Raw genomic sequence first — 23,494 nt, 5'->3', positions numbered from 1 at the left:
ACAGATCAAGCACAAAAATGCACACAGCCTGTATAAAGTAAAATCCTCCCAGAACCGCCAGGCAGAGAGGGTGTTAGGTTTCCATGGAAACAGCACCTCGAGGATGGAGCGTAAGGCTCTGCCCACTCACCCTTGACAACCAATCGTGGGCTGTGCTGTGTTCGGCGCATGCGCAAAATCTCACCATTGGCAAGGCAACCTCAGGATGACGTGGGCGGAGCCGGTATGCACTGGCGCCAGACTGGTTGTTCCCGCGCATGCACACTCATGTAGACCAGCTGCCCTCGCACGCACGCGCCTTCTTAGCGTGCTCGGAGCTAGCGGGCGGCAGGCGCCTCAGTCTGAGAGCCGCTGCGGAGGAACCGACTGAGGTGAAGCGAGCTCCCAAGGAGACCCGGACCGCACAGGCGTGAGGACCAGAGGAGGGCGTGCCCGTCCCGCGCGCAGCCTGCCGCCATGAAGCCCCCCGCAGGTACCGGCCGCCCCTCGCCCAGGCCCTCGCTTTCTCAGCTCCCTCGGGCAGATGGAACCTGTGGAGTTCCCGACCCTGACCCGTTCGTCTGCAAATGAATGAACTAACTTTCCCATGACTTCATCCTCTTGACAAAGTGGGTTTAAAAAGAATACTTTTCTCATGCTCCCTGCTATGCTAACTAGAGTGAGATAGACCCCCACACAAGGTGTAAAGGCACGGTTCCTGGAAGGCTACCTGGAGACGGTGGCGTGAGACCCTGGGTACCAGGACAGTGTGCCAGTGCCATCTGGCTCTAGAGAGGACCTAGTAATACTTCCAACTAGGTTCTTTTGTATTTTTAGGATTTGTTAATTTTAATTATGTGCGAATATCTGTGTGAGTACGTGCACGTGTGTAGCATTCATGAAGACTACAAGAGTGAGGCGGATCCTCTTCACCTAGAATCAGTTACGGTGGTCGGGAGCTGCCTCGGGTGCTAGGAACCAAAGTGAAGTCCTCTGGAAGACTCCAAGCAAGCACACACGCTTGACCACTGAGCACCCTCCAGCCTCTCAAGTCAGCGAAACGGGGACTTAGACTCTGGTCATCCTACTTTGGCAAGGATGGTTGAGAGAGAGAGAGACAGAGACAGAGACAGAGACAGAGACAGAGAGAAATCTCTTTCTCTTGCCAGGCCTGCTGGGTGTGTGTGGGGGTATGTGTGTTGCAGGGGGGGGGGGGGGGGCGTCCCGTATGGTAGAGCTGCCTGGCAGGAATCCCTCTGTCAGGTGTAGACATGGCTGTGACCCAAGAAGATGGAGACTTGTTTGGATTTTTTTTTTAAACATTAGTGTGTGAGTGGAGGATCCTCATGTGGAGGTCAGACAAAAACTTGCAGGAATACGTTCTCTCCTTCCACCTAGTCAGTTGTGGGGATTGAACTCAGATTGTCAGGGTTGACAGCAATCACCCCCAACTGCTTAGTCATCTTCAAGTCCCCTGGACTTGCTTAATCCGGAGAAGGAAACTGAGCCAGTGCCAGCCTGTCTTCCTAAGTGTGTAAGACCAGGACTAGGAGGATCCCACCTCCGGATTGCAATTTGGCAAGATCCTATCTTCAAATATGAACAGAGGACTGGGGAAACAGCCCAAGGGGCACCATGTGACCTTGTCCTGTATCTGAGGTGGCGTGGGGTGTATGGTGTCTCACACTCGCACCCGGACATTTCTCATGCCTGCAGATCATCCCCCAGGTGTGACCAGGATCATGGGAACAGGAAATAGTGGAATTACTTGCACCTTAGGAACTCAAAGTGATTGGGAATGGAGGTGGTAATCCAGGTGTTTGCAGAAAGATGTTGAAATCCCAGTTCTCCAGAATTTTTGGACTGTTCCTGTTCTCATGGCTAGCCCTGCCCCCACTTGTAAAGTTCCTGTGTGTGTGTGTGTGTGTGTGTGTGTGTTGGGCAGGTATCTCTGTGTAGCCCTAGATATTCTAGAGCTCACTCTCAGGCTGGCCTTGAACCCACAAAGATTCTCCTGCCTCTGATTAAAGGTGCTCACCACTGTGGCCCAACCATGGCTTTTCATTCACACGGCATCTCATGGTCCCTAGGCTAGCCTCATACTTGATGTGTAGCTGTGGATGGCCCTGAGTTCTTTCTCTCCCCCCCGCACCTCATTTCCCAAGTGCTAGGATGATGGGTATCCCCACCACACCTGATTCCTAAGGTGGCGAGGATGGAGTGAGGGCACCGTGCACTCCACGCACCGAACACGCTAGACAAGTGTGCTGTCCACTTAGCCACAGCTCCAGTCTGTATTTTTGTTTTCATTGGCTTGAACATGGCTGTACTGCGTTCTCCATTTATTCCAGACGTGGAATCCCCTTGCTTCAGCTTCCCGAACAAGCTCCCTTCCCCTTCCCCAGTCCATGCCCTGGTGGGCAGCCCCCGTTCTTTCCTCATCACCTCATCTCCAGGGTCTCTGCTGCTGTCTACTGAAGGCTGGAGAGCACTACGCAGGTCTGCTCTCTGGGGATGAGCGGTCCCACCTTCATTTACACGGCTGTGAATTACACAGCCATTCTGGGTGGGACGGGCGAGGTGGCCCTGCCTGGCTGCCTTGCCTGTTGGTGTTGAGCAAGTGTAGCTGGAGCTGTGGGTCAGCGCCAGCAGCTGCTGGTGCCACCGCACCTGTCCTCAAGCTGCTCCCCTCCTGACCATCCCTAAATGCCACATCACTTGGCTGGTCCGGCTTCCACACCTGCCTCTGTCAGCAAGGCCTGACGTGGGCAGAGATGGCTTCAATTATAGCTGGGGTGCCCCAGGGGTGTGGAGGGCACGCCTAACATGAGTGACATTCTGCTGGGTGGCTTGGGGCAGCAATGGTATGGAGAGCAGGGGACCAAGGGTGCAGCTGGCTGGAACGTGTGCTTACAGGAGGGTCTTTGCCAAAGCGGCAGGATACTTTAGCAGTAGCAGACCATCTAAGACCCCCAGGTGAGGGGCTGGGAGCCTGGTCAGGATCGAAACATAGACACAGGATGGAGCTCTGCTCTGGGGTCACTGTCCCTGTCTAAGCGCGTGCGCACACACACACACACACATGTTTGCACTGAAGGGCTGGAGCATGGCTCTGTGCTGGCCTGTACACAGCAGACCCCCCCTCATGACATCGTTACCTCAGCGGGTCCCGGGAGGAGGCTGGTGAGCAGGCTCTCCTGGGCCGCTGGCTCTGGACCTGCTGAGACTGAGTGTCCTGTTGTTGTCATTCCCACAGCCTGTGCTGGGGACGTGGTGGATACAGTGTCACCATGCTCCACCGTGAATCATCTGCGCTGGGACCTGAGCGCACAGCAGATCAGAGCTCTAACCACACAGCTCATCGAGCAGACCAAGTGTGTGTACGACCGTGTGGGCGCCCAGGACTTCGAGGACGTGTCCTATGAGAGCACACTGAAGGCACTGGCTGACGTGGAGGTCACCTACACAGGTGAGCGCAGGCAGAGTGACAGTCATCCACTCCACAGGGCTCCTCCCTGCACCAAAGGGGCCAGCTCCGGTGCCCTAATCCTTGGTGGCACCCACAGAGGTATCTGTTTACCAGGTGCCGGCTCAAACAACCTTGTCTCCACTTGCTTTCTCTCCTTAAGGATTTGCTTATGTTTAGGCCAGGCTTTGTGACTTAATCCCAGCACTGAGAGTCAGAAAGATGGGTCTCTGTTGCCTGCATTCGGTGTGTGCAGTTCTCACAGCAGCCAGACAGGGGCGTTGGGTCCCCTGGAACTGGAGTTACAGGTGCTGTGAACAGAACCCTAGTCCCCTCGGGTGCAGCCTGTCAGCCTGTGCTGTCCGCTGACCCATCTCCCTGGTTCCTGTGTTTCTCTTCTGAGTCAGGTCTTACTGTGTTGTCAGGCTGGCCTCAAATTTGTAGTCCTCCATGCTTAGGCTCCCACTGTGGCAGCTCACCAGCTTTTGTTTTGTTTTGAAATACCGTCTCTGTGCCTGTGAGACAGTTCTGAGTCCTGGTCATCCTTCTGCCTCAGCGTCGCATAGGACACACCTCCACACTCTCAACATCAGGTCTGCTTCCTTCCTGTCAGCGCGGGGCGTCCTGCTGCTGGGAGAGCTGTGTCTACAGCTGTTGTCCTGCCTCATCCTTGGGGCCACCTAGGGCTGCTCACATCACCCTGTCCGTATTCACCTTCCACTGTTCTGTGACACAGCCTTGGTGTTGCTGCCACGTACCACAGCTTCGCCTCAGGCCCAACACACACAGCAGGCAGGAGCACCAGGCGCCCAGGCTGAGGACGGCTGAGGCCTCTCCCCACCGGCTCTGCCATCAGCTTCCTCTGCCTCCTCGGGCTGGCTGGAGGGAAACCTCACACACCCTGAGGTGCAGCTGCCTTCCGCTCGTCTCCAGTCCCCAACCTCAGTTTCCCCTCAGGCATTAAGCAGTGTTCTCTTCCTCTGGTCTCGGGTGGGAACCACCCCGTGGAGCCCTTTGGTCTAGCCTCGCTGTACCAGGCATCCTTTGATGTCCCTGCAGGCGTCTCCTACAGCTCCTTCCTTCCCTGAGGCAGATGTAGAGATCAGAAAGAAAACGAAGATGAGCCCCAGTATGCTGTGACTCCAGTACTCTGCAGGCCACGGCTGGAGGATTGCCATAGGTTCAGGCCTCACCTGGGGTATAGCAAGGCCTTGTTCTAAAACAGGAGAAAAAAAAAAAAGCAGTCTCGGCTGTCGACTCTCAACTCCTCAGCTCACCCACATGGACTCTGTGGAGGCCTGTGCCCTGAGTGCTCCCTTCTCACCCTCAGTGTCTTTCCCACCCCTGCTGTGCATTCTGAGCTAAGACCCCAGTCACTTGTTCATGGGCAGCTAAAGTACTGAAGGGACCAGGTCCCTTCCTGCACTGACTTGTGTCACCCAAGTGTCCCTCTCCGTGGCTATATAGGGTGGTCACCACACAGAATGAGCCTGTGTCATTTAACCTTAACGCCTCCCATCCCACACACCCCACACATGGTTTCTCACCTCTGGATTCTTTCATGAAGTTCCATGTACCATGACCTTTGCGGCTGGGCTTGGGCCGGTACTGAGTGTCAAAGCTTCATTTGTGTTCATGGCTGTATAGTGCTCCAGCCTGAGGGTGGGAACTAGTTCCCCACTTGTGGCTATTTGAGTCCTGCTGTGGCACATGCACAAGGTTGGACAGTGACCTGTGCATTTGGCTCCATGCCTGGGGAGGGACTGGATCACGGGGCAAGTAGAGTAATGTTCAAACTCGTGTGGCCCCAAATCCAGCATACTACTCCTGCCTCCGCTTTCCTGCCTGCCCAATCGTGACAGGTCAGCCAGTGTCTGCCCTGTAGTCCTGAGCCTCCACTGTGTTGTCACCAAGTGTGCCCCTCTTTCCCAGTGCCAGAAGCCGGCCATGTGCAGTGGTGTCTTGGCATCAGCAAGTGGGTCTGCGCCTCTCACCTTGCGCCTGTGTCTTACTCTCAGTGCAGAGGAACATTCTCGACTTCCCCCAGCACGTGTCTCCGAACAAGGACATCCGCGCAGCCAGCACAGAGGCTGACAAGAAGCTCTCAGAGTTTGATGTGGAGATGAGCATGAGGCAGGACGTGTACCAGAGGGTCGTGTGGCTGCAGGTGGGTGGGCGTGTGTGGCGGAGGGCCAGAGGGTGGTAATGGGCGGTGGGGTCTACCTGCTGCCAGCCCTGATGCCACTGTCCACGCAGGCTGTGCATTTGAGCCACTTTAGGAATGCAACCTGAAGCCCTGAGCATATCGAGAGAGCGGGTGCTTGGTGAACCGTGCTGTCACAGCACAGGCTGAGGCCTCAGTGAGGTCAAGGTCTTTGCTGTTGTGGAAATACCTGTAATTATCACACTGTTGTGAGATTGATGCAGAGCCAAGTGTCCAACACTTGGCAGGCTCGGGTGACAGGATCAAGAGTTCGAGGCCAACCAGGGCCACTTGGGGAGAAAACAGGATATCATGGTTGCGTGCCTCTTGTCCTAGTACTTACTGGAAGGCAAGAAGTTCAAGGCTATTCTTGGTTCCATACTGAGTTGGAGGCTAGCCTGGGCTACATGAGAACCTGGGCAGTAACTGAAGAGGGCCGGTTTCCTCAGCAGTAAGGCCCTGACTGAAGCCTCCCGGTAGAGCTGGGTCCTGGCTCAGCCTGGTTGCCTGCTTACATCCCACCACCGAAAAAGAAAATGCTGGCTCCTGTTCAAGCGCTTCACTTGCCCGCCGTTCACAGCAGATGGTGTCTCTGCACCGGGGGCCCCGTGTCCAAGTCTGAGACGCCTGTGGTCAACACTGAGCATCCTGTTGTGTGGCTCCACAGAGGTGTTTCTCTGTAGCCTGCACTGACTGGGACCCAGGATAGTCTGTCTCGGGTGTCAGAGCTGATCCCCGGGAGGCTCCGTGCCTGGCTGTGTTGAACATTTGTTTCTTTACTGGGGAAGGGACCCTGGAAGTGTTTCTCTTCTCCCACAGTGTGTGGCCCAGGGGTTGGCCAGAGTCTGTGGGCTTGTCTTCATTCACCTTTACCCTTGAAGCCGCCTGTGTGCCGATCAAGATTGTGGGTTTTGTTTGTTTTAAGATGTTTGTCTCTCTGCGTATGGGTGTGTTCATGTGTCCTACAGCCCGTGGGGGCCAGAAGCAAGCACTGTGCTTCCTGTAGCTGGAGTCAAGGGTGGCTTTGAGCCACGGTGGGTGTACTGTCCCTGCTGTGAGAGCCGCAGAAGGGGACAGGCTTCCTCCCCACTGGTGCTTAATATGAGCTTTGGGTGCCTGCTTCCAGGAGAAAATCCCGAAAGACTCACTGAAGCCTGAGGCAGCTCGCTACCTGGAGCGGCTCATCAAGCTGGGCCGGAGAAACGGGCTCCACTTACCTCAGGACACACAGGAGGTGAGTGTGCCCTGTTCCAGGTGCGCTGCAGTCACAGCCTGCTGAAGTCACAGCCCGCTGAAGTCACAGCCCGCCGACAACACCTGTGTCCCCTCCCTTGGATCTGAGCCATGGAGCCAGAGCATCTCAGCCACCCTCAATTCCCACAAAAGTGCTTGGCTGAGCCAGTGCTGCCCGGTGTGGGATGCGGGTCCCCATGCATGCCTTCCCTGGGCCAGCTTGAAGGCCCTGGCCTGCGCAGAGATGGGACCTGGTTGAGGCAGTGCAGCAGGTGAAGCAGAGGCCATAGCTATGGTCTATTGGAGGAGTGAGGACAGATGGCCTGAGTGCCGCATAAACACAAGAAAGGCATAACCGTGTGGTTCCCTGCTGGGAATGCCTTGGAAGGAAGGCATGCTCCTGGGTGGGTCCCAGCCCACAAGGTTGCCCACACTGAGGCTGCCGGATGAGAGCCCAGGCCTTTACAGATGCCACTCTGCCGAGGTGGCAACTCCCACAGAGGCTAAGGGAAGCTGGATCCTCCCTATGACTGCCAGCTGGGGAGAGCAGACCCAGCTCAGTGTGCCCTCCACAGAGTTACCAATGGTTATTGAGAGCTCACATGCCTGTTGTAGTATGGGACAAGGACAGACAGGTGGCCGTGCTTGGACCTGTGGATCCTAGCATTCTCTGCTTCAAGGCCACACCTGGTCCCCGTTCCAGTGAGCACTCGTTGACTGAGTGGCTTTAAGGAAGTGCCTGGCATCTCCCAGCTTAAGTCTATACTCCACAGAGACTTCACAAGCCCCTAAAGGCCACATATGGTCCCCAGCAGCTGTTTCAATGTTGTCTGCTGGGGAGTTGGTACTGCAGTTCCTGGAGCTGTACTGTCTGTGTGCTGGCAGCAAGGGCCTGCCTGTCGGCCTGCAGCCCTGACTGGGGCCCATGGCCAGTTCTCCTGTTCCCTCAGCACAGCAGAGTGTAACCCCCAGTCTAGCTCCCTGTCTGTTTGAAAGCAGGTCCCTGGGCTGTTTCTAGTTGAACCATAGACCTTGTCCTTAGCAGACCAAGGATAGCCCCATCCCTATCCTTAGCAGACCGAGGATAGCCCCATCCCCGTCAGCATGGTGCAGAGCTCAGGCTGCAGGCCTCCTCCCCAAATTGGAGGCCTGAGGGAGAGGGCACACGTGCAGAGGTGCCTGGGGTGCAGCGGGCTGGCTCACCCCACACTCTGTCTGCAGAAGATCAAGAACATCAAGAAGAGGCTGAGCCTGCTGTGCATCGACTTCAACAAGAACCTGAATGAGGACACCACCTTCCTGCCCTTCACGAGAGAGGAGCTGGGTGAGTGCACGTGGAGGAGGAGGAGGATGTCCTCACCGCTCCAGATGATGCTGGAGGCGAGAGCTGGGCTCTGCTGACCCAGATCTGTCTGCAGCAGGAGCCCTGGGCTGGGTCAGCCGTGTTTTCCTCGCCATTTGCTGTGAGCAGGTGTCTGGGGCCACAGGCACCCTGCCACCCAAGGCGCTTTAGTCCAGGATAAGGGGTGGTGAATCTCAGTCGGGCCTGGGACCTTGGGCATCAGCACCTCTGTGCTATTTGGGGCTCCTCCCTGTCGCCATGACACCTTCACTGTCAGTTACGCTCTTAAAGTCTGGGGTCTGAGGCCACCAGCGTTTCTGGTGCAGGAGGGCACTGTCATGTCCCATCTCCTGCTCAGCACTGTCCTCACTGGCTCACCGGGGACATCCTGCCAAGGTCACCTGCAGCCCTGGGAGGTCCCTGTAGGTTCCAGGGTCAGAGTTGCTGAGCTGGCTTCAAGGCTTTGGGCTGAGCAGCATCCATTGCTCCCACAGGCGGGCTCCCCGAGGACTTCCTGAACTCCCTGGAGAAGACAGAGGACGGCAAACTGAAGGTCACCCTCAAGTATCCACACTATTTCCCACTGCTGAAGAAGTGCCACGTGCCCGAGACACGACGCCTGTTGGAGGAGGCCTTCAACTGTCGCTGCAAGGAGGTGGGTCTGCAGACACTGTCCTGCTGCAGCTGCCCTCTGTAGGCCTGTGCTCAGGCTGGCACAGGGACACCTGCTGGCTCTGCCCAGACAGAGCAGGAGAGGCAGTGTGGCTCCTGGTGGTACCATTCTCTTGGCTTTGTGTCAGCCAAGGGGTTGTAGGTAAGTAAGTGGTCTGAGCTGCAGCAGGGCAGAGCAGGGAACAGGGCCTCTTTACTCCCTTTGTCTTTCGAGTACCTGGGGCCTGGGTCCCCCGATGTCCTGATGCTGCAATCTAGGTGGGCACTTGGCAGCTGTGGATTGCTCAGAACAGAGCAGGCTGAAGTGTGGCCGTAGGTCCCAGGCCACAGTCTCCACCTCCCAGTGGCTTGGGAACAATGATTACTGTCCGCTAACCCACCAGAGTGCTCAGGACTTAGCCTGAAGTCTCCCCTGGCCTCCCAAGATTCCCCTTTGTGGCTGGTGTTGCCCCTGAGGGTGTGTGAGTTGCTGTGTGGTGCTAGGAGTGGGGGGAGATGGCCAGGGCCACCGGCGTGCTGGCGAGGCTGTCCTGGGCCACTGCTCACCCATCCTCTGGCCGCCTCTTCCCCGGTACTGGCTTCCATCACTCTAAGGGCACCCCGCTTTTCTCTCAGGGTGACCAAATGGAGCAGGGGCTTGTTTCCGCCTGTCTGCTGTGCTATCTCCGGGCAGGCCCACTTTCTGTGATCAAATGGCTGCAGCCTACACCCAGCCCAGGACAGCTGTGCTCACCTCTCCGCGCCTGCAGCTCTGGCTGGGGTGGTGCAGAGCTGGAGTCACCGTGCCTGTGTCCCTGCAGGAGAACTGTGCCATCCTGAAGGAGCTAGTGTCCCTGCGGGCGCAGAAGTCCAACCTGCTGGGATTCCGCACACACGCAGACTACGTCCTGGAGATGAACATGGCCAAGACCAGTCAGACAGTAGCCACCTTCCTAGGTAGCCGCTCCCCTCTGCCGTGGGCACCCACCTTGCCTGAAAGGCCGTGCCCATCTACTCGCACACACTTGCCCTGGCTGTGGCAGCTAGGAGTCTACCCTGACTCTCTGGGGTTCCCCATGATGACACACATGGACCTTGTGTTGCATGTGGGTGGGTGTTGTCTCTTTCCTGGGCAGCAGGGGTAGCAGGGGCTGACTGCGGTGCCTCTGCAGATGAACTGGCCCGGAAGCTGAAGCCGCTGGGTGAGCAGGAGCGTGCGGTGATCCTGGAGCTGAAGGAGGCAGAGTGCGCCAAGCGCGGGCTCCCATTCGATGGGCGCATCCACGCATGGGACATGCGGTACTACATGAACCAGGTGGAGGAGACACGCTACCGCGTAGACCAGAACCTGCTGAAGGAGTACTTCCCCATGCAGGTGGTCACGCGTGGGCTGCTGGCCATCTACCAAGAGCTGCTGGGGCTGACCTTCACGCTGGAGGAAGGTGCCGCCGCCTGGCACGAAGACGTGCGGCTGTACTCTGTGCGTGACGCCGCCTCTGGAGAGGAGATTGGCAAGTTCTACCTCGACCTGTACCCCAGGTGGGAACGGGGACCTGCCAAGACACACGGGGTCACTATTGCTCACAATGCTCAGCTGTCTGAGCGGGGACAGGGGGAAGCCTGAGGCTCCTGCGGGGAGGGCCCACAGCCCCAGGAGCCGCTGAAGGGGACGGAATAGTGGCTCTGGGCGCCCCGGTGCCCCGGTCTCTGCCTTGACTGGGTCTCACTCCCCAGGGAAGGGAAGTATGGCCACGCGGCCTGCTTCGGCCTGCAGCCTGGCTGCCTACGGCAGGATGGCAGCCGACAGCTGGCCATCGCAGCCATGGTGGCCAATTTCACCAAGCCCACACCTGACGTGCCTTCCCTGCTGCAGCACGATGAGGTGGAGACCTACTTCCACGAGTTCGGGCACGTCATGCACCAGCTCTGCTCACAGGTATGTGCTGTGGGGCCCCCGGCCAGTGTGTGGCTGGGCCATGCCACCGCCGAGAGCTCGCAGCAGCAGTCTCAGCACTGTGACTCCTGACCCAGCTGGGACTAGGCACAGGCTAGCCCTGGGCCTTCTCCCCGTATAAATTGTTTTCCTTACATTTGCTAACTTTGTGTGAGGGGTGTGCGTATACCTTGCACGTGCAGACCAGAAGTCAGTGGACCCTCACCCTCCATTTGGGTCTTAGGGTTTGAACTCGGCGTCAGGCTTGTCAGCAAGACCCTTTACCCTCGGACCCTGCCGCTGACCTACCTCTTCCCTCCTGTGCTGTGTCTGACAGAGGCCTGCAGTGGTCCATTGCACGCACTCCCATCTCACCCACACTTACATGCCAGGATGACTCTGGGGACACAGGTCAGCCCAGAGCCTCTCCCAGTGCTGGGCTGACAAGTACAGTTTGCACAGGAAGGAGACTGGAGCAGAGCCAGGGTCGCAAGAATCTCAGTGTGAGGCTGGGGACACAGACAGGGAGATGGCCCAGCCTCTGGCCAGGGAGCCAACTGCTGTGGCTGCCCAGGGGCTGAGGCCTCATGGTGGACCACCAGCATGCCTGAGACCTATCTGCCTGTGCCTGCTGTAGGCAGAGTTTGCTATGTTCAGTGGGACCCACGTGGAGCGGGACTTTGTGGAGGCACCGTCACAGATGCTGGAGAACTGGGTGTGGGAAAAGGAGCCACTGATGCGCATGTCCCAGCATTACCGCACAGGAGGCGAGGCCCCTGAGGACCTCCTGGAGAAGCTCATCAAGTCTCGCCAGGCCAATGCAGGTAAAACTGCGCTGTGCACTCAGCCAGATGAGAGCCTTAGCAGTGGCGCTTTCCAAGGCTGAGGCTGACCTCTGACCTCTGACCTCCCCCCAAGGTCTCTTCAACCTTCGGCAGATTGTCCTTGCCAAGGTAGATCAGGTCCTGCACACACAGACAGATGTAGACCCAGCTGAGGAATATGCCCGGCTCTGCCAGGAGATCCTTGGGGTGCCAGCCACACCAGGTAACCACCCACAGCCCATCCGGCCCTGCAGGGCCACCATCATCCCCGCTCCCCACCCTGGGGGGACCTGCAGGAGAGCCAGGCCTCACCCAGGAAGGCCATGCACATTTTCCCCTGCCCAGCCAAGCTTCCCCAGGACAGGCCCTGCAGCCTGTCGTCACTTCGCCCTATGTCTGCCCAGGTACCAACATGCCAGCCACTTTTGGCCACCTCGCTGGTGGCTACGACGCTCAGTACTATGGCTACTTGTGGAGTGAGGTGTACTCCATGGACATGTTCCACACACGCTTCAAGCAGGAGGGTGTGCTTAGCCCCAAGGTGAGTTGCTCTACACTGCCCTCAGCCACGCTGGAAGAACAGCACAGGTTGCACGAGGCTTCCAGCCTCCGCCCGAGCACTGCGGTGCTGACCCCAGCCGCCCGCTCCACCCTCTGACCCCCCACCCTCTTCTCCCCAGGTTGGCATGGATTACCGGACCAGCATCCTGAGGCCGGGGGGCTCTGAGGATGCCAGCACCATGCTGAAGCAGTTCCTGGGCCGTGACCCCAAGCAAGACGCCTTCCTCCTGAGCAAGGGTCTGCAGGTAGAGGGCTGCGAGCCACCTGCGTGCTGAGCGGTCCCCAGCTCGCCCTCCTGTGCCTTAGCCTGCCGGGCGGCAAGGTCAGCAGCCCTTGGGCGTACGGATGAGCCTGGGGCAGTTTCCATCCTCGTCCTCCCCCCAGCTCCAGGTCCCCGGCTTCAGGCTGCTGTGCTCTCCTTGCACTATCCCCTCCCCAAACTGATGTTGGACATTAAATTTCACACAGGGGCGCACTGCTTGGTTCTCCCTCTGTTGCCCATCCTCAGTCCTCTGGGCTGTGAATTCCATCATGCGTTATGGGACAGTCTAGTAGCTGTCAGAGGGAGATAAGGAGTGGTGCCAGGATCACCTGCCCAGTGTGTCACTCAGGGTCGTCACTGTGTCTGTTCTCAACTGCCAACTTCTTTCTGGACCTTTCTAGGGAATGGTTGGGAGCAAGCTTGGTGAGGGCTGCCATCTGCTGGCTGTGTACAGTATTGCTTCTCTAGCTTCCATTCCATCTGCACAACAAAGACAGGGCCTTGTGGAGCAGAGGCTGCCTCTGACTTGCCCAAACCTCAGACAGTATGAACACACACAACTGAAAAACTAGAAGTAGCCAGTGATGTCAGTCCTGAGCACCACGCCCAACCTTCCAATCGATGTGTTTCGCTGTCCAAAAACGCACAGGCACCCTTCAGACAGTGGACACGCCCATGTGGTATAGACGGGGTCTGATGGCACAGTGAGGCGGGCTGCTCCGGGCTACCGTAGGCAGTGTGGCTCACGTCTCAAGGAGCAGTTGGACTGGCAGACGTCTGTCACTTTCTGCACCAGCTTGAATTTGAGTCCCCAGCACCATGGGAACAGTTCTTAGGGTCACGACCCTTGTAATGTCAGCACTGGAGTGGAGCAGGGACAGGAAGATGCTTGAGCCTTGCTGGTTAGGCATCCTAGGTCAGTCTCAGAAGAATGGTCAGGGGCTAGAAAGAGAGCCCAGCAGGTACAGCACAGCTGCTCCCTCAGAGGACCCAGATTCAGTTCTCAGCACCACATGGTGACTCACAGCTGCCTGCACCTCTTCTTTCTAGAGGGTCGAATGCCCCTTTGGGCATAGACATGCATGTAGGACGACTGGGGAGGTGGCTCCGTGGTTAAAGCGCTGACTGCTCTTGCAAATTCAGACTCTACCCGTCACAGCTGATAAAGCTGCAGCCACATTCAAGCAGATCCTGCTTCCAGATTGACTGACTTGGATTCAAACGGTGGTCCTGATGCTTACCCTGCAGTCACCCTTACTCACCAAGCCATATAATCCACCCCAAGTCTGTTTCTGTGTTTTCCGGACAGAGTTTCTCAGTGTAGCCCCTGCTGTTCTAACTTTGTAGAACATATTGACCTTGAACTCGGAGATCCTCCTGCCTCTCTGCCTGCTGAGAAGTGTGTCCACCCTCCATGACTTGAGATTGTTTTTTCCCTTTTTTGTCCTGTTCACATTGTCTCAGGCAATGACTGACATCCTCCTGGCTGTTGTGTACAGCCCAAGAGGTCACCATCATCCCAGTGAACTAGGTCCATTCCATGCCCCAGCTTCCTCGCCCATAAAATCAGCAGGGGACATGGTGGGCAGCAGCCAAGACTCTCCTGGACCAGAGCTGATGCCCCACAGGGCCTTCCAGGCTCTGTGCCACTCTCCAAGGTGCTGAATGCAGTTCTAGGCTACCGTCCCAGGCTGCTACCTATACTCCTCAGGGAGAGAGGGAGAGTGCGTCTGAGTGTGAGTATGTGTGGTGTGTGTGGGTAGGGTGTTCGTTCAAGCTGGCCTCTAACTCCTTGTGGACCCAAAGATGACCTTGAACTCGTTTTTTGTTTTGGTTTTTGAACTGTGATCCCACTGTGCAGACGAGGCTGGCCTCAAACTCAGAGACCTACTTGCCTGCAGCCTCCTGCCTACTCATGGGCTGACCTTGAACCATTGGTACTCCTGCCTCTACCTCCAAGTGCTGGGGTAACAGGGTCACCCTGCGCCTGGTTCCTCTGCTGCTGTGGATGGAACCCACGGCGTCACACACACTAAGCAAGGGTTTTATCCACCAAGCCCCAGCCCCAGCTTTGTCAAAATATTTTATTGACGGTCTCACAGTCTTAGAAAAGTGGGTGGTAGCACACACCTTTAATCCCAGCAGTCGAGACACAGGCAGGTAGAGCTAGCTCAGGATTTGAGGCCAGCCTGGTCTACCAGAGTAAGACCTCTCTCCAAGAGGACGACAGAAGCTCGTGGGCTGGACCTTGCTGTTGGGAAGCCCAGGTCCCCGTAGGCTCAGCGTCGTCCTAGTGGTCAGGGCAGAGTAGGCATTCTATGGTTGGGCTTAGGGTTCAGGTGTTAAGTGTCTGTCTGTCTGTCTGGGTAAAGGGCTCTGATTCTTGTTCTACACCAGGGTCTTCATGTTCTTGTACCTGGAAACCCCACTTCCACTGATATGGGGGTCAGCTTCTCAAGGAGGCTGTGAGTTCCCAGGGCTGTCTGAGTCGGCCTGCTGTTCCTGTCATAGCACCCCCAAAGCATCTTGCACCACACGGACCCTGAGCCACCTCGGTACCCAGGACAGCCATATCTCCTCCCCTGGTATCTCCAGCCCCATCTGGCCAAGCAGTGGTTCTGAAGCCACCCAGTCCAGCAGAGTGGCCCGTCCCAGGTCCTCTGTGGAGTTGGCCAGCACCAGGGTGGTGTTGTCTAACTCTTCTGTTGGGTCATCCAACATTGGAATTTCTAGAAAATTCCCCCAGTCTGCACTGAGGCCGCCAGAAGAGCCTTTGTGGGGTCCTGGGACCTCGGGTCCTGGGGTGACGTCGGGAGCCACGCGGGATGCAGCATGGTTGTGCAGGGTTCTGGAAAACACTGGAGAGAACTAGGGAGTCAGAAGAGGCAGACATGAGGCAGAGCCTGAGCTATGTGGAGTCTCACCTGCCCTAGGTAGGCATGGCATAGTGGGGACTGTCCCCCGGGTTGTGTGACACATTGTATGCACTATGGGTTTGGGGGTGCCACACACTGCCATGTGGGTCAAAGACTGGCAACACCCTGTTCTCTGCCATCTTATGTACATGAAGCTTCAACTCCAACTTTCGTGTTGGCAAGTGTCTCTGAGCCATCGGCGTCAAGTCTCCTGGTGTGCTGTGGACTTTGGGTTTGGAGAGGCTGTGTGTGTGTGTGCATGTGCGTGCATGCATGGGTGTGGGGATGTGTGTGGTGTGCGTGTGTCTGTTCATATTTTTTGTCAGGGGTCTCACGTACCCCAAACTGTCCTATATAGCCAAGGACAGCTCTGAAGTAATTCCCAGTGCTGGATGACAGGCCTGCACCATCACACATGGTATCTATGGTGCTGGGAATGGGAGCCAGGGCCCTGCATGGCAGACCAATGCCCTGCCCGGTGCACCCCATCCTCACCCTGGGAATCAGAAGGCTGGCACTGCCTACCTCGCACTGGAATGAAGTCACCAGGGCTGTCGACTTTGTTGGCAGTGAAAGGGCTGATGGAAGGGAGGATGATCAGGACGAAGGACAGCAGAAGGACCTGCCAAAGATGGTGTTGGGTCACCCCACCATTCCCCTTCCCTGTGAGCACCTTGAGCTCACAGACAGGGAAACCAGTGTCCCGCTATCGCAGGGTGGGTCTCAGGAGGTGGATGAGACTTCTTATTTTATTTAAAACTTTTCAGATATACAAGTTGGTTATTGGAACAGCCTTGCTTTGTAGCCAGGCTGACCTGTAACTTGAAGCAATCCCCCTGCCTCTGCCTCCTGGGATTGATAATGAAAAGCCAGGCTACAAGGCTTTGCTATTAAAACACACACACACACACACACACACACACACACACACACACACGCATGAATGCACTCACGCACACACACACACACTCGACTCTCATTCGACTTAGACCAAGGACTCCACTAGTCTTGGGTCCCCAAGAGTGCCTGCAGGCAAGACTCACCGCTATGCAGGTGCCTGCATGGGCAGGCTTGCTGGTTGACTGGACCACAAGAGCCTGCAGGTGTTTGAGCTGCTCCAGAAGAGACCTTGCAGGGAAACATCCAGGTTGAATCCTTGGAGTCTTCATCTTGCTTCCTGGCCCTTTCCAGAACCCTGAGCCTTGATGGTGTGCAGGCTCCAACTTTCCTAAGACATACTCTCTGCCTCTCTCCTTCCTCTCTGCCTCTCAGTCCCTCTGATCCTGCCCCAGGGCCTTTGCACAGGCTGTACCCACTGTACCAAGGACATTGTTTCCACAGATATGTCTGCAGCTGGACCTCACTCAGCCCAGAGACTCCGTATATGCCATTTTCTCTCAGCCAACCCTCACACAGTTGTCAAAGCCCCAAATCCAAATGCCCTCTGACAGGCAGAGGACTAATTGCTTAAATCTTACAGCCGTCACTATCATTTTGTTCCTCCTTGAGAAAACCCTAGTCCTGCCCACAAGCCCCCATCAACACACACTCACAAATTTTGCTTTTCTAAGTGCAAGACCTTCCTCTGCAGCTCCTGGTTCTGGGCGGTACACGCTGACATCCTGTGGGGACAAGGACCCAGTGACACTGAGAACATGTCTGTCACCCACCAGTCCCATGGACGCCTCCTGCTTTATACACAGGGAACCCAAATCTAGAAAGAGCAAGTGACAACCTGAGGCCACACTGCATCTATAACAGTTGTTTGTGTGTTCTGTGGTGTGTGCTTGCCTGTGGAAGAGGGGAGGTGACACTAAGTGCCTCTGTTAATCTCTCTCCTCTTTTTAAAAAATATTTGTTGTCGTGTCTCTATAATACCCTGTCTGGTCTAGAGTTCACAGAGATCCTCTTTCCTCTGACTCTCCAGTGCTGGGATTAAAGGTGTTGGCCACCATGTTTAGATTTTTCTCTATGGGTGTGTGTATGGGTATTGGCCCGTTTGTGTGTGACAGAACAAGTGCGCACATGCACACATACACGACACATGTGCATGCAATACCCGTGGTGGCCAGATGGTGGCGATAGATACTATGAAACTGGAGTTACAGGCAGTTGTAAGCCACTCTGTGGGTGCTGGAAAGTCAACCCAGGTCCTGGTGGTGAAACCACTGTGCTGTCTCTCCAGCCCCATGCACAGGTGTGTGTGTGTGTGTACGCATGTGCGCGTGCGCCCCGGTGACCACAGCAGAAGTGGGAGTTAGATTCCTTGCAACTGGCAACCCAGCAGCTGTGAACCACCAATGCTTGGAATCCAATGTGGGTCCCTGTGAGAGAGCAGCAAGTGCCTGTAACCCGTGAGCCTTATTCTTTTGATCCTAGCATCCCTCACTGACCCTGGAGTCCCCAAGTCAGCTTTACACTCGCCCACCAATGAACCCCGAGGGATCCCCGAGGCCTCAGTTTCTGGAGCATTGGCAGGGCTGGGCCATTGTTGCTTCAGTGCACAAGTGCTAGAGCTGACCTCAGGTCCACATATCGAGCAGTGCATCATTTGTTAGCAGTCATCTCTGCAGCTGACCAGGGGTGGGATCGGGGGAGATCCTGCCATGCATGGCACCCCTCCTGTGCTCTGAGGACTCCCTGAGGATGGGCTGATGTTTTCTGCCAGTGTCATAAAGGAAAGGACAGACCCCACAGAGAGCTGTGCAGATCACACAGCCTTCCCTTGATCAGTCATTTCCCTACAGGACTCAGAACCACTGAAGGCCTGAGAGATGGCTCAGTGGGCACAGATGGCAAAGATGCCTGTCACCATGACTACCATAAACCCCCACAGGAGAAGGAGGGTGCCAACTGCCATAGGTTTCCCTCCAGTTTCCACAGGTGCATGGTGGTGCATGTGTGTCCACACCCACACAAGTAAATCAATGCTTGGGCTATCCCTAGCCGTCCTCGAACTGCTGGCATAGTGGGGAAGACAATGTGTCCCCTAGTGGGTCATCAACCCCACTTTTTTTAGGCTGCAAAAATGTTGACTATCTCTGCCTCGGCTTCTGTTAGGAATGTACAGCTCGTGGCCCGCCCACCTTACCGGTTCTCCAAACCATCGATGTATTCTTTTTTCTTCTTTCTGCTTTCTTGAGCTGACTGTTTGTTCCGGATCTTTCTGCGGATTTTTTTCAACACCCGTTCCTCATACTGCAGAAGAGGGAACACGTTGTCAGCCTTGCTGTCCCCAACCCTACACCCAACCAAAGATGTTTCTTTGCATGGGACAGGATCTTATGTAGCCCAGGCTAGCCTCAAACTCATATGTAGCCAAGGATGTTCCTGAACTCCTGATGCTTCTGCCTTTCCCTCCTGAGTGCTGGGGTGACAGGCATGTGCCATTCTGCCAGGTTTCTGTGGTGCTGTGGATTGGGAGCACAGGGCCTCATGCATGCTGGGAGAGTTCTCTGTGCGCCCTCCCCTCTCCCTACATCCTTGCTCCATCTCTAGAAATCTTCAGAGCTCTGATGCTTTCCTCTGCCCACGGTGGAGACACCACTCTGAGAAGATGTATGGTCACCATCTTGGCCTGTGTCTCAGGCTGTGTACCATGGGCTGGCACTACCTAGGAACAGCACTGTAGCCAGCAATATAAAATGAAGGCTGGAAAAAACCTGATAAGAGCATCACTTGGGGCCACAGTGGTGATGCACACCTTTAACCCAGCACTTGGGACACAGAGGCAGGAGAACTCTGTGTGTTCGAGGCCAGCCTGGTCTACAGAGTGAGTGTCAGGACAGCCAGGACCACACAGTGGTTCCCATCCCCAGTGCCACATGGCACATGCCTGTCCCTGAACCACTTGAGGAGTGGAGGTGGGGGATTAGTTTGAGAACAGCCCAGACTATAAAATGAGACCCAGTCACACAAGGTAGGTTCCAGTTAACATGTGTGCACACACCCCAGGGCTCACTCACCTTGGTGAGGGGCAGCTGGGTGGGAAGGGTCACCCCCTCTTTAGCCAGCAACTTCTTCTCATCCTCTGTCAGTACCAGCTCCTGGCAGTGCCCACTCCCAGGTCCCAGCAGCTGGGAGGCGGCCAAGGGATGCTGTTGCTATGGAAATGAAAGGGCTTTAAACAGAGACACAGACTCCAAACCTTAAAACAGGGGAACGGGACATGAGAAGGGACACAGGTCCCATCACCCAAGCACTTTGAACTACTGAGATGCAGGAACTCAGGTTCAAGACCCACCGGGGGAATTTAGCAAAACACAAGTCTCCAAAAAGTAAAATGAGGGCGGGGCTTGGGGTGAGAGCAGGGCTCAGGGTGATGCATATTGCTTGATTGACAGGCACAGTGGTCCTGTCTCTTCAACACCTAAATAAGGTGAATGCTACCCCTTCTTCCAGTAGCCTCTGTCTTAATCCTCTCCCCTGGCAGGTAGCATCCTGGACCGGTCTTTGAGTCCTTATCAGTGGCACTCGATTCCATTCTGGGATCCCACAGTCGAACCACCCAGCTGGCCAACCATACCACCTTCCCCGCCTCCCTCTCTGCCCCCAATCTCTGTCTCTCTCTCTGTCTCTCTCTGTCTCTCTCTCTGTCTCTGTCTCTCTCTCTCTCTCTCTCTCTCTCTGTCTGTCTCTCTCTCTGTCTCTCTGTCTCTCTCTCTCTCTGTCTCTCTGTCTGCCTCTCTCTCTCTCTCTCTCTCTCTCTCTCTCTCTCTCTCTCTCTCTCTCTCTCTCTTTTACCAGAGAGCTCGGATGCACTGTCTGGGGCCAAGATGCACCCCAGGTCCTCTCTGTGCCTCTGTGTCCCAGGCCATGCAAGGCAAACATGGAAGGTTCTTCCTGACATCCAGGACCTGAGACAACCGGGAGACATGGGGATGCCTACCAAGTCCCCGCCACCACCAGACAGCAGCAATTCCTTCACAGTGAGGTTGAAGCGGGAGGGCGAGCCAGCCTGCTCCTCCGGGTACAGGGTGTCTGTGCTCCACATGTCTGGCCAGGTGAGGAAGGGGACAGAGAGGAAGCCAGGCAGTTCAGTCTTTTGGTTCTTTTTTTTTTTTTCCCCCGGAGCTGGGGACCAAACCCAGGGCCTTGCGCTTCCTAGGCAAGCGCTCTACCACTGAGCTAAATCCCCAACCCCTCCCTATCATTTTAACACAGGGTCTCTCTGTGTGGTCCTGGCTGCCTGGACCTCAATCTGTAGACCAGGCTGGCTCAAACTCAGACACTTGCCTCTGCCTCCCCAGAGCTAGAACTGAAGGTGGGTGAGTGGAAGGGAATGTGTCCCTGTGCCTCAGTTTCCCCTCTGCTATACTCATCCTTGCTTGAGAGTCTGTGCCACGGGACTAAAAAGGCACAGGGTTCTGTAAGGGACTCACGGCTAGTAGAGTATTGAGTGGCTGTCACCCAGCAATACAGGACTGGGGGGTTTGATCATATGTGACCTGTACCTCTTGGTGGCCAGGACACAGTATGCTTGCTTTAACAGCACAAGAGTGTGTAGAGCTGTGTGACCTTAAGAAAGAGGCTCCCCTGCTCTGAGCCTGAACTCTATCAGTTCACCAATGGGATGAATGCTCACCTTGCAGATCTTCATACAGGGCTGGGGGCGGGGTCAGGGGTGGAGCCTAGCCAGAGGCCGTCCTAGGTCCCTGTATCTTTAGCCGAGGCTCTGCCTAGCTAGGGGTGCTGATCGATGTCCCCGAAGTAAATCATTATTGATCTGTGAGGTGGCCTCTGATAAGCTGTCCTTCTCGGGCAGAATCTGTACCTGTGCCAGGGCTCCGGAATCTCCCCAGCTTTTATTGAGCACCTACTGAGTTAGTCACAGTTGGAGGAACCCAGATTCAGGCCACCCTCTGGCTTTGTACCCTGGCTGCCTGTTGTCTGAGCCATCTGAGGATACTTGTGTCTCAGGACTGAGTTGGTGGGCTCCTCTCCCAGGGTCCCCAGCCGTACTGTGTCTCCCACCCCCAGTACTTACCCAGGTCAATGGCCACCGAGGACTCATGGACTTGTGTCCTTGGAGGCTCAGGGCATGCTGTGCTAGGAAGGTAGGAGGGGCAGGGCCCCTCGCCTTGCTTGCTTGGATGACACCTGGCTGCAACGTTAGCGGATCCAGGTCCACTACCAGGAGGGGTGTCCTGGGAATCGGAAGGTAGATCCTCAGAGATGCCGCTGTCACTGTCAGCTGGGGACCATATTGGGGAGCTGGGGTCAGAGTCTCCAGGTCCCAGGATGGAATTTAGGAATTCATCAGAGTCAGAATTTGGTAGAACTTTCTAGAAGAGCGGCGGAGAGAGCAAGACAGACACAGGTTTCCTCAGATTAGTACCATGACTCTGGGCAAAATCCCTGACTCTCTGTGCTGCCATAGGGAGGGAGTTACCCTTTCTCCCTGAGCATCTGAGATGCAACAGCAGTTAAATGACAAACAGGGACCAGCAGGAGCTCTGTGTTCTGGGTTTGAGTTTGAACTCAGGTGGACGTCATGGGACTCTGAGTAATGAGCACCAGACCCTCCCTCTGACTCCCTCCCACCCCCAACATCCATTAAACGGAGTATCTAGCTGCACATTGAAAGGTTGGTTAAGCAGATGTGTGATGCTTAGAGGCTACCCAGTTCAGTGGCGTATCCTGTGCCCCACCCTGGCTATGGCTGGAAATCTCCCGGGGGACCCTCACCTGTTCCTCTCTGGTGAGGATCCAGCTCTCAGCCAGGTCTACATTTCTCAGGATGCCATCCTGCCCGTCGAACAGGAGGTCAAGGACTTCCATGCTATCTAAGGGAGCCATGGCACAGGCAGGGGACGCCATCTGGATCAAGGAGAGAGAAAGACTCCGTTCGTACACACAGCACCCCAGCTCCTTCTAGGCCAAATGTGACTTCTGTCCAGCCCCTGGGCTGGGTCTCTGTGAATCTGCCTAAAGTGTAGCTGAGGTTGGGCCAGGATAACAAGAGAGTCTTTAAAAACCATGGTGGCACAAGGCCATCAAATCAGGAGGCAGACGCAGGAAGGTGGCAAGTTCCAAGCCAACCTGGTCTACCACTAGCAAGTCTCAAAACAAAAAACGAGCAAAACAAACAAGCAAACAAACAAATCTAGAGTTCTATGTGGCTACTGGGCCTCAGTTCATACACACTGTAGTCAAATTCTTAAATATCTGTGTTTGTAAAAACAAGTATGGAGCCTGGGCTTGGTGGCTCACACCTTTAATCCCAGCATTCGGGAGGCAGAGGCAGGTGTATGTCTGTGAGTTTGAGGCCAGCCTGGTCTACAGAGAGAGTTCCAGGACAGCCAGGGCTACAGAGAGACCCTGGTTCCAGAGAAGACATTGGTGCCTGGATCAGCCTGTCTTGAAGTCCCTGGGAGGCTCTATGATCCCAGTGCTCCCCTCTCCAGCCTCAGCCTTCCTGCCAGTGTTATGGGGTTGTCAGCCTTCGACCCCCCCAGCTCAGCGTCTCCACCATGGCCTCTCACCTTTCCCGTCGATATGTCCCCATCCATGAGTCCTGCACCTATGGCAGCCTCGTTTCGGGCCCCTGTCACTGCCTGCCGCAGCCTTTGCCACGTCTCCTCCTCCCGAAGGATGCTGAAATACAGACCAGCAGCTTCCAGCCCAGCTCCCCACTGTCGACCAGGAGACAGGCAGGATCACAGACCAATGGTGAGTGGCAGTGGCAGAGGGAGGGCGGGATGACCACTATCTCTGTGTTTTGTGCTTTTTCCAGGGAGCAAAGTGCAAAGTCTGGGGGTGTTGAGTCTGTGTGACCTCTCCCCTACTTACAGCCACTGTTTCTGTCTAGCGTCACCGGATGTTGGGTGCCCAACAAAGCCCAGGGTCCTTGGGTAGGTTGCCAGCTCCTGGGACAGAGAAACATGGCAACCACAGGTGTGTGGAATTCATGCCCTCATGCAGAGTGACAACTGCTGACCCTGCAGGAGCGAAGAAGGAGCCACCTGCCCACATCCTCCACTGTCCCACATGTTAATCAATTCTTTCTGGGATCACCAGGCCTGCATGCACTTAGTCAACAAATATTTATACAAACTGCACTTTCTCTACCCTAGGGCCTTTGCACCTATATTCATCCACCAGTCCTGTCCCTGTAATTGACTCC

General features: G+C 55.8%; 2 protein-coding genes across 2 annotated transcripts; one reads left to right on the top strand and one right to left on the bottom strand.

Moving 5' to 3' along the window:
- Positions 1 to 322: 322 nt before the first annotated feature.
- Positions 323 to 12,663, top strand: Thop1 (thimet oligopeptidase 1). The gene is made up of 13 exons (NM_172075.2): positions 323 to 472; positions 3,236 to 3,448; positions 5,464 to 5,612; positions 6,775 to 6,882; positions 8,103 to 8,205; positions 8,718 to 8,878; positions 9,696 to 9,831; positions 10,047 to 10,413; positions 10,609 to 10,810; positions 11,445 to 11,631; positions 11,726 to 11,854; positions 12,036 to 12,172; positions 12,312 to 12,663. The coding sequence occupies exons 1-13, from the start codon at positions 457 to 459 to the stop codon at positions 12,465 to 12,467; spliced, it is 2,064 nt and encodes a 687-aa protein (NP_742072.2). The 5' UTR covers positions 323 to 456; the 3' UTR covers positions 12,468 to 12,663.
- A 1,861-nt stretch (positions 12,664 to 14,524) lies between these two features.
- Creb3l3 (cAMP responsive element binding protein 3-like 3) lies at positions 14,525 to 22,960 on the bottom strand. The gene is made up of 10 exons (NM_001012115.1): positions 22,854 to 22,960; positions 22,057 to 22,188; positions 21,356 to 21,653; positions 20,258 to 20,364; positions 19,335 to 19,472; positions 18,461 to 18,567; positions 16,923 to 16,991; positions 16,413 to 16,497; positions 15,895 to 15,991; positions 14,525 to 15,312 (listed from the first exon to the last, which is right to left on the bottom strand). The coding sequence occupies exons 1-10, from the start codon at positions 22,878 to 22,880 to the stop codon at positions 14,960 to 14,962; spliced, it is 1,413 nt and encodes a 470-aa protein (NP_001012115.1). The 5' UTR covers positions 22,881 to 22,960; the 3' UTR covers positions 14,525 to 14,959.
- Between the last annotated feature and the right edge of the window lie 534 nt (positions 22,961 to 23,494).

Source organism: Rattus norvegicus, chromosome 7 (assembly GCF_036323735.1).
Source record: "Rattus norvegicus strain BN/NHsdMcwi chromosome 7, GRCr8, whole genome shotgun sequence".
Classification (NCBI taxonomy): domain Eukaryota; kingdom Metazoa; phylum Chordata; class Mammalia; order Rodentia; family Muridae; genus Rattus; species Rattus norvegicus.
The sequence above is the reverse complement of the archived record's forward strand: the minus strand, read 5'-3'. Positions and strand labels throughout refer to the sequence as shown.